The 17,802-nt window shown below is 27.0% G+C and overlaps 1 protein-coding gene across 2 annotated transcripts; it reads right to left on the bottom strand.

Annotated features, from left to right (window-relative positions):
* Nucleotides 1-1,146: 1,146 nt before the first annotated feature.
* Nucleotides 1,147-13,013, bottom strand: LOC105127607 (strictosidine synthase 3-like). 2 transcript variants are annotated; one of them, XM_011028969.1, is made up of 3 exons: nt 12,460-13,013; nt 3,650-3,916; nt 1,147-1,871 (listed from the first exon to the last, which is right to left on the bottom strand). In XM_011028969.1, exons 1-3 carry the CDS (start codon nt 12,744-12,746, stop codon nt 1,304-1,306), a joined length of 1,122 nt encoding a protein of 373 aa, XP_011027271.1. In that variant the 5' UTR covers nt 12,747-13,013; the 3' UTR covers nt 1,147-1,303. The 2 variants fall into 2 exon arrangements, with proteins under 2 accessions (XP_011027271.1, XP_011027270.1); XM_011028968.1 differs by lacking the exon at nt 12,460-13,013 and adding an exon at nt 4,652-5,111.
* Nucleotides 13,014-17,802: the final 4,789 nt, after the last annotated feature.

Consider the following 17,802-nt stretch of genomic DNA (forward strand, 5'->3'; position numbering starts at 1 on the left):
CTTTTTTATTTTGGTATTATCATCTCTATATATAAGTTTATGTAAAAAAAAAAATTAGAGAAAGAATTAGTAGTTGCGATTTGACAGAGTGAAGAGCGATGGTGATGGTATCAAGCATCAACTCAGTTTTTTATTATTTTGGTATAGTTCTTTCACGATAAGACTTGCTTATGTGACTTTTTGTACATTGCAGTCAAAATGTCTTCGTTTATTATTATTTTTTTAAAATATATTGTTAATTATTTTTTAAAATATTTTTTTGTTTTTTAACCAACATTATTTTTTAAAATATTTTTTTTGTTTTTTAAACAAAGCAGCCTAGACATGCATTTCATTCTATATTCTTGAATTTTTATTTTTTATTAAATAAATCTCGAGCGGATGATTTGAAACTTTTCTTTCTTTCTTGAACAACTCATGCAATATATATGAAAATATTTTCCAACATTTCAAGAATACTCACCGTTCCATACTCTATACAATTTCACACAGGCTTTGATTAATTTTCTAGACGATTTTTCTTCTTGTGTTTCTTTATGGGGCATAGTTTTTTTGGCCCCGCACTTCAAAAAGGCAAGATTAAAGCTGTTTTTTTTTTTAATTAAGAAAAAAGACTACTTCCCTTGAAATTATTCGTGGCCTAGCATGAGTCAAGGAGTGAAATGAATGCCTGTTTGGATATTTGAAAGTATGATACAAATTATTTTCTAAAATTTATTTTAATATATTTATATCAAAATGATACACACATATATATATAATAATAATTTAAAATTAAAAAATCAAATTTTTTTCAGAAAAAAACAATCGAAAATATGAAGTTCTGCGGTATGGCATACCTAGTTTAATGATAGACGAAAAATGGACACCTTTTCTGATGAGAATTTCGCATATCAAAAGCTTTCTTTTGTGGAACTGCTGACAGAGCTATGTATGCATAAGAGGTCAAGGAGACTTTTTCCATTGATGTTTTTTATTTTTACACCAGTCAGTTTCCACCAGGAAGTTTATATGGCCCTGATAAGTGCTCGATCACCTGTAATCCACATAAGATTTTTAAACAATTCATTGCCATTTCGACAACTAATCCTCCTTCAATCATGCTCTAAGAACCCATTATGTTTTCCCAACTTTTCTAACCGGAGCTCGGCCTTAATTTCTTCTCATATATATGTGCGAATGATGATGAAAAACCATATACGTACATACTTATATTGCCTAAATATAAGAAGAAGAAAAAAACTTTGCATGTAATTCTTAATTGTTTCATGAAAAATATCCACACTAATATATAGTTGCGTGTTCATATCCTATACCTTCCAGCGAAAGGTAAAGCTATTGACCCTATCCACAATATCTCATCTTTCTCCATGACCTCACTTACAGACTGCAACCTATTTCCGTCCTCGTCTTCGAACACTTCCAGTATGTCACCATTCTCACTCAACCTCACTGCCAAGCCACTCCCTCTATACTTGGACAGAGTTGATTCGAGCATCGATATGTCGAGTGGAAGCTTAAGCAGAACATTCCCTATCCATGGATATGAAAATAACAACTCAGACAGCTTCTCTCTCCTTGAATTTAAACCAACCCAGTATCCTCCTCTAGGGCTCCTTTTTATGTTATCCGGGAAACCCTGTAGTTGAGCAAAGACTTCGACAGTTCCAGCTTTCGACGTTTTTATCCAATACCTTAAAATTCTACATCTGGTGGTCTCCGCTAATAAAATGAAGGTGCCATCTTTGCTAAGAGCTACTCCATTTGGAAACGTGAGGTTGCTGAGAAGAACGCTCACTTGTTTGTTTACTGGATCATATTTCATTAGTCTTCCTGATTTATCCCCACTCAATACCACTGAGAGATAATGCCTGCAAGATTGCATCCATCATTCAGGATGTTATAAACATTTATAAGAACATATGTGCAGGTTAAGGCTGCCCAGAGAACCGTTCAAAATTTGTCCAATTAATAATATTTCAGTTGCATTTATTGCTTTGCATATTCAAATGAAGGGGCATGCCATGCAAGAAAACCAAAAAATGAGCTTAGGTGCACCCGTCTGGCCTTTCTAGAATGTGCCAGAGTTTTTTTTAAGTGGTTCAGTTAGGTGGGCCTGGCTATACAGACCCATTAGCACCTGTTTTTTAAAAGGCGGGGCTGGCCTCACATTATTTTTTTTATATAGTTAGGGTAAAATTATAAACATGTGTTTTTTTTTTAAAAAAAATTGTTTTATAGATTATAATGAAATTTAAAAAAATAATTGAATAAATAATACGATTTTTTACTAAAAGAATGCATATTTGTTTCTCAATTTATATTATTAAAATCCTTAAAAATATTTAATCTAATTTATTTTTTTCTAAAAAAAGCTACTATTAAAGAAGTTATTTTTATCAAAACGAAAATGAAATGCGTGAATAAAAAATATAATTTTATACTCTATGAATAAATATTGTCGTTTTCTTTTGAATTGTTTTCATTTTTATTAATATTTATTTTAATTATGAAATACATGAATAAAAATAGAATCTTTTACTATACGAATACATTTTTTCCCTCTCCTTTTGAATTGTTTCATTTATCATAAATATTTTATTTTAATTGTTTTTTTTTTAAAAAACAAAATTTTGCTGCAAACCAGCTAGTTTGTGGCTTAAAGCAAATCCATCCCGGCCACTTGAAGATTTGTCCCAGCGGTCTTTGTATTTGGATAGCCTCAATTTCGCCCCCCTACTCCTCACAAATTTTCACACTTAGTTCTCATCTACAAATTATCAAAAAAAAAAAAAATCTGATATAAAAATTTCAATTTAGTTATTTATAGATTATAATGAAATTTAAAAAAAAATTAAAAAAATAATTGAATAAATAATTCGATTTTTTACTAAAAGAATGAATTTTTTTTCTCAATTTATATTATTAAAATACTTAAAACTATTTAATCTGATTTATTTTTTTCTAAAAAAAGCTAATATTAAAGAAGTTATTTTTATCAAAACGAAAATGAAATGCGTGAATAAAAAATATAATTTTATACTCTATGAATAAATATTGTCGTTTTCTTTTGAATTGTTTTCATTTTTATTAATATTTATTTTAATTATGAAATACATGAATAAAAATAGAATCTTTTACTATACGAATCATTTTCTCCTCTCCTTTTGAATTGTTTTATTTATCATAAATATTTTATTTTAATTATGTAAAAAAAACAATTTTTTGCTGCAAACCAGCTAGTTTGTGGCTTAAAGCAAATTCATCCCCGCCACTTGAAGATTTGTCCCATCGGTCTTTGTATTTGGATAGCCTCAATTTCGCCCCCCTACTCCTCACAAATCTTCGATTGGAATCAAATCTATTTTTATTTTCAAATTATCACAATTTTTCACACTTAGTTCTCATCTATAAATTATCAAAAAAAAATCTGATATAAAAATTTCACCTTAGGTATCTATTTGTTTTTATGTTTTAAAAATAGTTTAAAAAAATATTTTTTTTAATTTTAAATTAATATATTTTTAATATTTTTAAATTATTTTGATATATTAATATTAAAAATAATTTTTAAAATGTGATATCTTTCCTATAAACGATTATAACATTATTATTTAATAAATCAGAAAAGATAGAGTGGTTCACGTACCTTCTTTGATACTGTGAGCTACTATCGGTAAAATAAATGGCACCATTGGATTGGTCTATGTCCAAACCATTAGTGAAACTCAAGGGAATTCCTTGTGCATGTGTCACGATCTTGGTGGCCAAGCCACCTTGTGCCCCCACTCTAAGTAATCCCATGTAAGCATCAGCAATGTATAGATCACCGTGTGTTTCGTCGAAGCATAAACCCAATGGACGCCCGCAAATGTGCTCCGTCTGTTGGTGATCTTGTGGCCCTCCACAGCCGTCTCTGCCGGCGTTGTCAATCTTAACATGTTAAATTTAGTCCATGCAAAAATCCCATTAAAATAAGAAATTATTTTATTTTATTTTATATAATTTGGTCTCTACAAAAATCCCATTAAAATAAATAAGAAACCGTTCCATTTAATATAGGAATTGTCACAAATGCAATTCCATTTGCAATTGGATTTTGTTAAATCATTATTATTCCATTTCTTCAACAATTTGGGACAGCAACGACTTTCAATTGTTGTTTAACTCGTTTTGGCAGGAATATAAAATCTAAATAAATTTCAGTTAAAAAAAACCTGATTAACTAGTAGCTTGATTTAGTAAAACTCAGAAAAAACAATTTTTTTTGTTAGAATAAAATATTTTAATTTTTTTTTAAACAATTAACTTGGATTAGCCCTGAACCATCCTCGTCGACTACCCGATCAGGTTATAAAATATGGTGCCAATGATGACCATATCTACCCTTCTTTAAGGAAAACATGAAAAGATAAGGTAAGGACAATCACCTAACTGTTTGTGTCCTCCCCAACCACCACAAAACATGAAAAAAAGAAGATCAGGCTCAACAAACAAGACAATTGCAGGAATTAGCTTAGATCTTCAACGTGTTAATCTTGATGCTGATGAGTGATAACTACGACGTGAGTTTCTAGCCTAGAAAACATCTAGCCATGAACTTCTTAAACTTATACCATCGTGAGCAAAAGGCTGTTGCTTACATGCATACCTATTTGGAGAAGCCACAGCAAAATCTGTCCATCCCTTTCTATTTCCTTGCCATTTGATTATCCTGCCATCCGATAAACTGGTGTAGGGACCCTGACCAAGCGAATCAAATGCAAAGCTTTCAGGCCCAAAAGCACCCACAATCGGAACCTCTTTGAGCTGTCTAGCTCTGGCACTGGAAAGAGGTACTTCTATATTGGATGTTTCAGAGGAAAAAATAACAATGGCTAAGGTGGAGAGAAGAAGAGTTATGGCCGTGAACAAGAGTTTGGAAGCCATAGTGATGGGAAAGGAGGAGCTTTTGTCGTTGTTAAAGAGAGAAGAATTTATATACATTTGAAATTGTTTTTTGTTGTGTTTTTGCGCACAAACAGCTAAAAGTGTGTGTTCGCTTTATTATTTGCCGGTGGTATAGTTACAAGGATCGGCCAGGTTCATGAACCGCGTATGTGTGGGGGTGGTGATAATTAAAAATATTTTTTTTTTATTTTTTAAAAATTTATTTTTAATATTAATAAATTAAAACAAAATAAAAACATAACAAAAAATATTTTACACAAAAAAATTAAAATTTAAAAAATATAATTTACACTACATTCTCAAATATATTTTTAAACTCATGAGATTTATAGGATAATTAATATATAATAAGTTTATTTTGGATTTTTTATCAATTAAACTAGCCAATCACGTTTTTTATATGTATATTTTTTAATATCTGCTACAATCATGTTAATTATTAATTTTGATTTGAAATTTAACATGTTAGATTTAATAAACATCATTAGATTATAGAAAAAAAACATGAAAATATCTTAATCCATTTTGTTACCTTAAATGAACAAAATAATCTCACTCCCCTTTTATTATTGTTGAAGAAATTCTTATTAGTTCACATTTACGTTCATTTGTAAATGAAAAATCACAGCTATATTTACTTTGTGGTTTATAAATTCATCTTAAAGATATATATGTGTGTGTCTATATAAAGATAAAAATAGAATTACAAGAAATAATTTCAATGTTAATTTAAATTTAAATATATATTTTTTAATTCTCTACTTATCAACTGAGAAATTTTATAAAATCCATAATCAAAATACTAAACTAAGCAAATCAAAATTATTAAATTTATTTTGTTATGAGAATTTTTAAAAAAATAATCTTAATTTGACCACCCAAGTAAGTTAACGCAGTCAAAAATATGTTTGGTTTAATTTTTTTTGAAATAATTTTTTTTTAAAGAGAAAACTATTCAATGCTGAATTAATGACCGGTTTAAGACCGGGTTTAATAACTTGGAGCAAACAAAACGACACCATACATGTGTCCATTCTATTTGTACACGTGTGTGCAACTAGTCTATGTGATGCTGACGGTATTCTGACCAGAATTTATTCGGTGGAGGACGTTAATGGTCAGAGCTCACATGAATTGGATATTTACTCCCTCTCGATATTTTTTTTTTCACTTGTTTTTAATTTATTTTTGATCTATTTAAAAAGGTGATTTAATCAAATTTTTCAAAAAAAATTTAATATTATTTTAATATAGACTTGATTTATCCTGCCGACCCAGGACCTGTGCCACTGTGATAACCATGAAATATCTTCCATTTGCAATTATAACAGCGCAAAAAAGAAGAAGGGAATTTTAATGTTCCACCATGCATTAACGTGGTGTCCATAGTTTTTGGTCCTAGGCCATGGTCCTGCAGCAATCTTTTTCATCAAAGGTTTTCAATCTGGTTCGGAAAGGACAGCTCGTATAAAGTTCAAACGTTGATTTCCGACATTAAAAAAACCTAAGCCGTGTGGATTTCAAAGTATAGCTTGCACTGTACACAAATTATTCTCAATTCTTTTTTATAATTTAAATTTTGTCTTCGGATTTTTTTTCACAATTGAACATTTCTGAGTCTGAAGTAATAATCAATCTCATATAAAGGATTAACATGAAAAACAAATAAAATTAGTTTGGTCCTTATTTGTTTTAGTTGATACCTGATCAATTCATTTAATTATTGGAAATTCAAATTTATTGTCAATTTTTTTTTTAATTATTTTTTATGAAGGAGAGAGAGAGAGAGGTATTTATTGAAATTCAATATAGAAAGAAAATACTGTTGATACCTATATTGACCATCACAATTGTTAAAATTAGTGTTAACATGATTTTTTCAATGATGATAGTCTTGTGGTGGTTATTTTGAGTATTAAAATTGTTTAAAAGTTATATATAAGTTAATCAAAAAAATTATTTGAATTGATTTTATTATTTAGAATTTTTTTTTTGATTTATTACATTGATGAATTGGTTTGTTGATTTTTAAAAGGAGTTTTTCGTTAAAATAAGTTAAAAATTGATTTATTAAGTAAAAAATACATAAGCTTGATTTTATAACTATCATAATAGTAATCAAATTATGGGTTAACAAACTTCATTTATTACATTTACTACCGTGAATAAAATGTTATCTATCTATTTTTTTTTTAAAAAAAGATCATTCATCTATTTAAATCATAAAAAAAGCAACGACAAGTCTATGTGTATCGGCTAGAGCTTGAAGGGACCTAGAGTATTGAGGCATGAGCCCACATTGTCGGGTTGGTTGTAGGGTCTTTTTTTTATTATTATTATGTGTAGGTTAAATATATATTTATAAAAATAATAATAAGATTTAATTAATTATGTGAAATAGATTATAAGTTTGACATGTTAAATTATGATATATGATATATTATTTTTTTTAGTTCAATTTTGGTGACCCTGAATATAAAAAAAGAATTTTATCATTTATTATCAATAATTTTTTTTATTTAACCTGAAACAAAAAAAATACAACTTGACTCTTCTTCTTAATAATTTACTTTTGTTGTTCCGGTCCTATACATTAATCATGATTTTTTTATTATTTAATTTTAAAATATTATTGTGCATTCTATGATAATCTATTAAATAAAAAATAATCTATGAAATAAAAAACTTATTGAATATGATTGGGTGCATTTTTTGTATTTTGAGTTCATGATTGATTAATTTGAGTTCATATGTTTTTTTTCAAGGGTTTTTTTTAAACATATTTTAAACAAAAAAATTAAAATTTAAAAAATATAATTTACACTACATTCTTAAACATATTTTTAAACACATGAGATTTACGGGCTAGTTAATATATAACAAGTTTTGTATATATATATTTTTTAATATCTGCTACAGTCATGTTAATTATTAATTTTGGTTTGGGATTTAACATGTTAGATTTAATAAACATCATTAGATCACAGGGAAAAAAAATATAAAAATCTCTTAATCCATTTTGTTACCTTAAATGAACAAAATAATCTCACTCCCCTTTTTTTATTGTTGATGAAATTCTTATTAGTTCACATTTACGTTGATTTGTAAATGAAAAATCACAACTATATATCATAGTTTACTTTGTGGTTTATAAATTCATCTTAAAGATATATATATGAAGAAGAAAATAAAATCACAATAAATAATTTCAATGTTAATTTAAATTTAATTATATATTTTTTATTCTCTTGAGAAATTTTATAAAATTCATAATCAAAATACTAAACTAAGCAAATCAAAATTATTAAATTTATTTTGTTATGAGAATTTTTTTAAAATTAATTTTAATTTGGCCAAATCAACCAGTTAACCCAGTCAAAAATATGTTTGATTTTAAAAAAATAATAATAATATTTTTTTTGAAAAAAACAACTATTCAATGCTGAATTAATGACCGGTTTAAGACCGGGTTTAATAACTTGGAGCAAACAAAACGACACCATACATGTGTCCATTCTATTTGTACACGTGTGTGCAACTAGTCTATGTGATGCTGACGGTATTCTGACCAGAATTTATTCGGTGGAGGACGTTAATGGTCAGAGCTCACATGAATTGAACATTTACTCCCTCCCAATATTTTTTTTAACTTGTTTTGAATTTATTTTTGATCTATTTAAAAAGGTGATTTAATCAAATTTTTCAAAAAAAATTTAATATTATTTTAATATAGACTTGATTTATCCTGCCGACCCAGGACCTGTGCCACTGTGATAACCATGAAATATCTTCCATTTGCAATTATAACAGCGCAAAAAAGAAGAAGGGAATTTTAATGTTAAAAAAAGAAGGAATTTTAATGTTCCACCATGCATTAATGTGGTGTCTATAGTTTTTGGTCCTAGGCCATGGTCCTGCAGCAATCTTTTTCATCAAAGGTTTTCAATCTGGTTCGGAAAGGACAGCTCGTATAAAGTTCAAACGTTGATAAGTCCCTGTTCCGACATTAAAAAAAACTAAGCCGTGCGGAGATTTCAAAGTATAGCTTGCACTGTACACAAATTATTCTCAATTCTTTTTTATAATTTAAATTTTGTCTTCGGATTTTTTTTCACAATTGAACATTTCTGAGTCTGAAGTAATAATCAATCACATATAAAGGATTAACATGAAAAACAAATAAAATTAGTTTGGTCCTTATTTGTTTTAGTTGATACCTGATCAATTCATTTAATTATTGGAAATTCAAATTTATTGAATACCTAATCAATCCATTTAATTGTGGAAAATTTAAATTTATTATCAAATTTTATTTTTTATTTTTTAATTATTTTTTATGAAGGAGAGAGAGAGAGGTATTTATTGAAATTCAATGTAGAAAGAAAATATTGATTGTTGATACCTGTATTGACCATGGCAATTGTTAAAATCTGTGTTAACATTATTTTTTCAATGATGATAGTCTCGTGGTAGTTATTCTGAGTATCAATATTGTTTAAAAGTCATATGTAAGTTAATAAAAAAAAATTATTTAAGTTGGTTTTATTATTTATAATTTTTTTTTATTAGATTGATGAATTGATTTGTTGATTCTTTAAAAATCTTTATAAAGAGTTTTTCAGATTAAAATGAGTTGAGAATTGGTTTATTAAATAAAAAATACATAAACTTGATTTTATAACTATAATTAAATTATAAGTTAATAAATTTTATTTATTAAATAAAAATGACATGTTGTTTATCTATTTCTTTTTTTTAAAACGGTTATTCATCCATTTAAATTATAATAATAAAAAAATATAAATCTAAATGTACTAAGTACGCTGGCTAGGGCTTGAAGGGACCCTGGGGTAGTGAGGCATGAGCCCACATTGTTGGGTTGGTTGTAAGCCTTTTTTTAATTATGTTCAGGTTAAATATATATTTTATAAAAAAAAATCTAATTAAATATATAACTTGAATTATAAGTTTGATAGATTAAACTATAATATATAATTTATTTATTTTTTTTAGTTCAATATATTTTGGTGACCCTGAATATAAAAAAAAAATTCCATCATTTATTATCAATGATTTATTTTTTTATTTGACCTGAAACAAAAAAAAAATACAACTTGACTCTTGTTATTAATAATTTACATTTGTTGTTCTGGTCCTATACATCAATCATGGTTTTTTTTAATATTTAATTTTAAAAAATTATCATGCATTTTGTTATAATCTATTAAATAAAAAATAATTTATGAAATAAAAAACTTATTGAATATGATTGTGTGCATCCTTTGTGTCGTGAGTTTATGGTTGATTAATTCGAGTTGATATGTTCTTTTTAGTTAAGGCTTTTTTTATTAATTTTATTTTTTAATATTGAGTTAGTTAAAAATTTAGTTTTACAATCTTTTTGTTTAAGATTATCACTACAAGTTTTTAATTAATACAACATAAATAAATTTAATGTGTTTCTATTTTAGTATTAAATAAAAATATTATTTAATATACACATGATTTTAAATTCATGATTAAAAATTATTTTTTTCTAAGATATATTAAGAATGCCTATATTTTTTTCACATATATTTATTTTTACTTCGACTTGCGGTAGAATGAGTCAATAAACTAGTTTAATATGAAAGATGCGTGAAGATGCATGTCTCTGGCACACAAAGATCAGATGCTGATAAAAAGTTGTGACCCATTTAATTTGGGGAGCATCACAACGATGTCACTGTCTCCTAAGACTTCCATCGCCGTCGACATAGCTCTGTCCTAAACCACCAATTTGATATTATTTCAATAATTTTTTTCTTTCAGCTCAATATCATCCATTACCTCAATTTTATATACTTGATTCTATAGGTTTTGTTCAAGATTGTAACAAGGATCAAAGAGTTTTAGAAATCAATATATATATAATCTCACTGTTATCAAAAAGATTTTTTTACATATATATATATATATATATATATATATATATATGAAATCAATATATATGTTTGTGTATTTGAAAATACATGCAATTATTGAAACTTTTTTCTATTTTAATGTTAAAATGAATTTGAACTGAAAAGATATTAAAACCATATTATTTTATATATCTCTAGATAATTTTAATATTAAAATCATTCAAAATACTTTAAAAATACTAAAAAGATATTAAAATGATACCATTTTATATATTTTTAGATAATTTTAATATTAAAATCATTGGAAAAACTTTTAAAATACCAAACTAATTTTTCAATCCAAACATAATTTTATAAGAATATATACACCATATTATTAAATACACCTTAAATTGTATTGATTAATTAATATACAAGGTACAATAATATTGATACCAACGTGATTTAATTTTATTAATTTACACACCAACTATTCTTGCCACTTTAGTTTTGTACTGTTTTCGTCGTATTTATTTTTGGAAAGTGTTTTTTTTTAGAAAATACTTTCTTGATTTTTTCATGTTAGGTTACAGGTCAATTAAATTCACTTTTTGCTAAAAACAACATTAAACTTTAGATGGAAAAGAGTATTTTTTTTCAGTCTAAAAGATTGGAAAATACTTTCCATTAAGAACTAAATTTATTAATATCATCAATAAAGTATTTAAAAATATATTATTATTAGAAAATAATAAATTAATAATATATTTATATAGGAAATAATATATTAGGACATATTAATATAAAATATAAAAGTGTATTAATTTTAAATACTAGTGCATATAATACTTTAATTTAAATAATATCCCTATCAAATATATTCGAATACAAAATATATCATACTATAACAACCATACCTTTTAAATCATAAAATTGTGTTATGAAATTAGGATGCTATATAAAATAAATTTATTTTCAATGTTTCAAATACAAAAAACTAGATATATGTTGAATAGTTATATTTAATGTTTTATATTTGTTAGATAAGGTTAAAAAAATTGATTTATTATTACGTGATTTTTTAGATATTTTTTATAGTATAACCAAATATTAAAAAATATTTTCTATTTTATTTTCTACTTAAATATAAAAAAAATATAGTTTATTTTTCAAAGACTAAATATCAGTAAGCAATATCTTTACAAAAAAGGATAAAGAAATATATTTTTTTCAGTGATTAACTAGGAGTGGAAGAAGAATCATATCCTATTTCTACCGACTATTCGGGAATAACAAAAAAAAAAAACAGCTGTGAGGCCTAATCCAATCGTTCTAAAGTTTTTTTTTTTAAAAAAGAAAAAAAACATTAAATCGTCATTTTCAAACAAGGCTAGTTGACAGCAAATCAAAGCCAGGCATGGAATAGTATCATCTCCTTCACTAGTTTTCTTTTTCGTTCACCTTCCTTCGTTCTTTCATTATCCATTAAATCTCTCCACAAAAGAGGGAGAAACCATTGAAATAATCGTAAACACAGCAAGCATAGACTTGAAAAGCTGACGCAAGAACACCTTTACCGTTTAAAATTGAAAAGGAAAAATATAGATATGCATTATATAAATGGTACCTCTCTTGAGAAGCGAAGGAAAAATTGATCCAGCGCCTTTCACGTTCTTCCCACTTGACGACTCGACCGTCAGATATTCCGGCGTAGGGACCCCCGGCAAGCGGGTCGAATGCAAAACTTTCAGGCCCGATTGCACCCTCAAGTTGAAGAGCTTCCCATTCCCTACCACTAGAATTCTTTTCTACAACAGATGGCTGATCATACAAGAACTCATGATTAATTGCAATTAAGGAAGAGGTAAGAGCTATGATAGTTGCTGTTAAGAATAGCTTTGAGCTCATGGCCATGGGGAAAAGATGAGAGGATCGATCAGGAAGGAGATATAGATAAGAGTATGAGGGGGTTACTTAACGGTTCTCTTGGAGTTTGGAAACACCTGTATGCGTGCGGGTGTAAAATATAATCTTTGATTTGTGGTTCAAATTCTTTAATAAAGTGCGAAACCCCTTATTTATCCCCAATTAATTATGCAAGATCGATCAATGTTTTTTTTTTCTAGGTATTAATTTCTTTCTATATATGTTCACGAAAAATATCCCTTTTTTTTTCCCGGCTTTACAAGCAGAGCTAGAATTTTATGAAAGGGGTTTTGGTATAAAGAATTTAAGGATAAACTTGAGAATAAATTAAAAAAATAAAATTAAAAAATAGAAGAAATTACACTCTAAGAGCTAAGTGAATACTTCTATTAAAAAAAAAAAACTTTGAATTTAACGAGAAAATTGAAAGATTTTAAAATTGAGGGTCGCATGGTGATTTCCGCCTCTGTGTGGTAGATATGACTTACGCGTGTAATACACCAATACATGATCAATTGCATATTAATTAAAACTTTAAAGGAAAAGAAATGATGCTCCGTAGCAATTTTGTTTTCCTTATTCGTCAGGTCAATTAGATAGCAGGTCGGCCCGCTAGGTTCTCAGAAAGTATCAGTGATTTAAAAAATAAAGCGGCCTAAACTACATTTAAAGACATTTGAACAACGATTTTTAAAGATGTGAGCCACCCCTTCTATTACATCCACGAATAACAACAGATAGATACTTATGTTTATTTTGCAGCAGCTATGAATAACAACAGATATTTCTAGATACTTATGTTTATTTTGCAGCAGCTAAGTTATTTTTTAAAATAAAAAATTATAATATAAGTTTTTTAACATGTTTTTGTAGTTAAAAATTTTTTAAATAAAAATTTAAAAGTTTTTATATACATGTAATCAAATAAATAAATAAAAAAACCATAAGGGATAGCTAAAAATAAAAATAAAAACATTAAGAGACAAGTGTTGATTTCACAAGCTGAAATATTTACCAATTTTTTTTAGCTAAATTTATTTATTAAAATATTTTTTTCATTCAAATAAACGATAATAGAAATACAAATTAGATTAATTAAAAAAATAAAAGAAAAAAAACAATATGCAAGATGATATATATTAGAAGTATTATCTAAAAGTAATTTTTTATTTAAAAAAATAAAGTTTATTTATACAAAAGATAAAAAAAAATGTTATAGATAAATTATAAAAACTCTTCAGAATTTAAATGCATAATAAAAAAATGATAACCGATTTTTAGAAGAGACTCACTAAATATAATGAAAGAGAGAAGAGGTATTAATCTAAATATAAAAAAATAAAGAAAAACTCAAATAAAAAATTATTAATTAAAAAAATAAAAATCAAGCATTGTTGGTTCTAAAAAAATAGGGCAGCCCATTTCATCCATTTTGTTAGGCTAGGTCCTTATATTTTTTTTTGTAATTGGCACAAATGACATGTCATCATCCTAATTGTTTTTGAAAAAAAAATCAGATGATATGTTATTTGATTTGTTTATATTCCAACAATTAAAGTGGTTGGAAAATTAGAACCTAAGTTTTTATTACCTAAAAACCTATTTTTTTCTTAAAATATACTTTGAAAACTGTGATAAACTTATTCACGATCTAAAAAACTAAAAGAAAATCTCAAAAAATAATATCAACCTGAAACCAAAATCAAACAAAGCTTAAATATATTTTTTTTCCTGAAATTTAAAAGTGAGACAACACCTAATATAAACTCTTCTCATCTTATTGAACCATTTAACACAAATATCGACTGTTTTGATGTCTCATATCAGTATCAACTATATTTCTCTCTTATTGCCGCTAAAATCCAAAGACTTCTTTGTCTTCTCTCAACCAAGAACTAAAAAAATACAAAAACAAACTTCTACACCGCAATTGAATTTGAAAAAAATTAAGACATTAAAATCATATAATTTATGTTATTTTTAAAGTTAGAGGACCTAGGTATATATTTTCCAAAACTTTTGGTATGCAATCCATGTTTAGTGTCTTTTTAATTTCAGTTTCTATTCTTTCAATTTCACCTTTAACTAGGAAATTATAAGCAATTGATCTTAAATTATAATCAAATTAATTATAATAAAAATTTAAAAATCAAAATAAACAATATCGTTCGTTCATGGTGTTTTGTTAGGGGGTGAATAGTGCTAGTTGCATGGTATTTACCCTATACATTTTAGTTTTCAAGTTAATATTATTAAGTATAAAGCTAATAGGAGTGGCAAAAACATTGTTTCTCATGTACCCATTAACATTGTGGATGGCAATAATAATTCATAATCTATAATTTTATTTATTTATTTATTTTGATTTTTTTTCTTTGGTTATTAATTTTGTTTTTCAATTTAGTATTTATGTGATTTGTTTATGAGAATTCATAGTTGATAATTTATTTAATTTTTTTTTATATAATTATCATGATATTAAAAAAATAATAATTTCAGGTTGGTATAAAAAAAATATCTTAGCATCACAATATAATCTATATATTAAAACAAATTATTAAATAAAAAAATACAAATATAAAAAGTGATAATTTGGTCCAGTGCATTTAGCATGGTGCATTATAATGATAATCCATGATATATATATATATATATATATATTTTCATTTTAACCCTCTATTTCCCTATGGTTATTGATTTTTTTTTTAAATTTAGTTCTTACATCATGTATTTACGGGGATTTAGGATTGAACATTAAAAAAATTTAGTTCTTACATCGTGTATTTACGGGGATTTAGGATTGAACATTTATTTTAATTTATGGATTTATAATTAATAATTTATGTTGGGTTAGATCTCACATGGTAAATTGATTAATAAATTTCAAGATGATTTGATTTACCAATACTACTAAAAAACTCTTTATATTTTTAATATTTTTTCAAGTTAAAAAATTAATCCGATCCATATAATGAAACCCGAATGAATATACATGGTACCATACCAGGTTATGAGGTCGGCACCTAGAACAGCGGTACCTGGACCTTGATTCAATGGCCACTCTTGAGTTCTGAGTATAGGTGGAAACATCTTCATGCATCAACAAGTATAGGTCTTATCGAAATGCAATCAAATTAATTGGGGATTTCTTTGTCACTGAATCCTCCATGACATTGTCTACAGCCAATAATTTATTAAATTGTTGAAATCATGGATGCTCCACACTTGAATTTGTCCATCCATTGCAATGTTGATGCATATTAGGACTAACAACATCTATTCAACACATTGTACATTGACCCAACTGAATCTAAATTCAAATCAAACAAGAAAGATAAAATTTCAAAAGAAAAACACCCAACAATAATTTTTCTTTTAAAGAAAAAACATAATTTTTCGACCATTAGAAAAAAATAAATAAACTAAAATCTTGTTGGATAAAATAAAATTTAAAATTAAATATGAAAATTCAAAATTAAATATGAAAATAACAACACTAGTAAACACAACATATTTTAAATCTAATTTAAAGATTTCTATGTTGGCTTGTAGAATCTTAAAAAAAAAAAAAAAGGAGTTCAGTTTACTATAAAATTAGATGTTAGGATATTGACATGCAAATCCGACAAGATAATAGATAAAGGACATGATAAAATGAGAAATGACACATAAGAATTTACGTGATTTATCCAAATTAGGCTATATTCACGGGCAAATATATAAGAATTTTACTAACTAATATGAGAATTACAACCTCTTTCTACTAATAAGAAAATAACTGAAATCTTTCTAATAATAGAAAAAAATACCTCATTTATTCTCTCATAAATACCTTATAATTTTATGGAATTAATTTCTCTCTCTTACTCTACTCTTCCTCTCTTGTTTCTCTCTTATGTATACATTAAATTTTAAATACTTTGTCTATTTATAGACAAGCATTTATACATAAGACAAGAGGCACCAATTAGTACTGCAAGTGGCACCGAATTGGTGTTCAACATTGTTAAATTTGCAGCACTAATTGGTGCTTAACATTGTTGACTTTATCAACAATACTTAGCTGACTTCACATAAAATTAAATATATAATTTTTTTAGATAAAATTAATTTAATAATCAAATTAATTTTTATTTTTTTTAGATTTTAAAATTTAAATTTTTTTACATAGTATAAATACAATAAATTTTTATTCGATTTATCATAAACCAGAATCTCATGCATCGGTATGCTCTCGTCCACTTCATGCACTGTGATCTTCTTAGAGGATGTTGAAATTAATTCGACAATTCAGTGCGGTCGAATTCCACAAACTGGGTCCGAGCATACAGAGAATTAAAGTATGGATTTAAAGGAAGGGACGGCAACCGTGCCAGCATCAGGAAAAATGGATGGCCATTGAATCATTAGATTTGACTACAGTGGAGCTCTTCATCATATTTTCAATGGCCAATCAGGGATGTGTGCATTTTGGGATGCAGTGGTGGCCTCCTGGGCACTGAAGAAAAGGCATGAGTGCTGAATAAATATAGAGCTTCCCATCCTTCTCCTCCACTTCACTGATAAACCTTAATGTTTTTCCTTCACAGTCTTCGAAAACCTCCACAATTCTCCCTTCATCGCTCAGCTTTATAGCAGTAGCATGTGCCTTTCATCCCACTAACAGCGAGTGCAGTCGCTTGAGCCTGAGTGGAAGATTCGGATTGTGGTTTTGTTGGATGCAACCGATTCAATCTCAAACAATATTGTTTTGGTTTTTAATGAAGTTACATTATTTTAGGTAAAAATTTTAAAAACCCTTGAAGTTCATCTAGTCGGATCTCGGCTGAAATTTAACTAGGTCAATTTTCAAATCGGTTTGAAATAAAACCCATCTTAAACCTGGTTTTGAATCAATAAATTAATTGGGTGTCCTATAAACCATGTTTTATAGTTATGATTTTTGCAAGTCACTCGTAACCATTGAAAAATCAATCATTTCTCCATGGATCTCCAAGCCAGCCCAGGAGTTTCTAGGCCTGGCCTGACCTCTACTTTCCTGCTG

Source organism: Populus euphratica, unplaced genomic scaffold (assembly GCF_000495115.2).
Source record: "Populus euphratica unplaced genomic scaffold, PopEup_1.0 scaffold13.1, whole genome shotgun sequence".
Classification (NCBI taxonomy): domain Eukaryota; kingdom Viridiplantae; phylum Streptophyta; class Magnoliopsida; order Malpighiales; family Salicaceae; genus Populus; species Populus euphratica.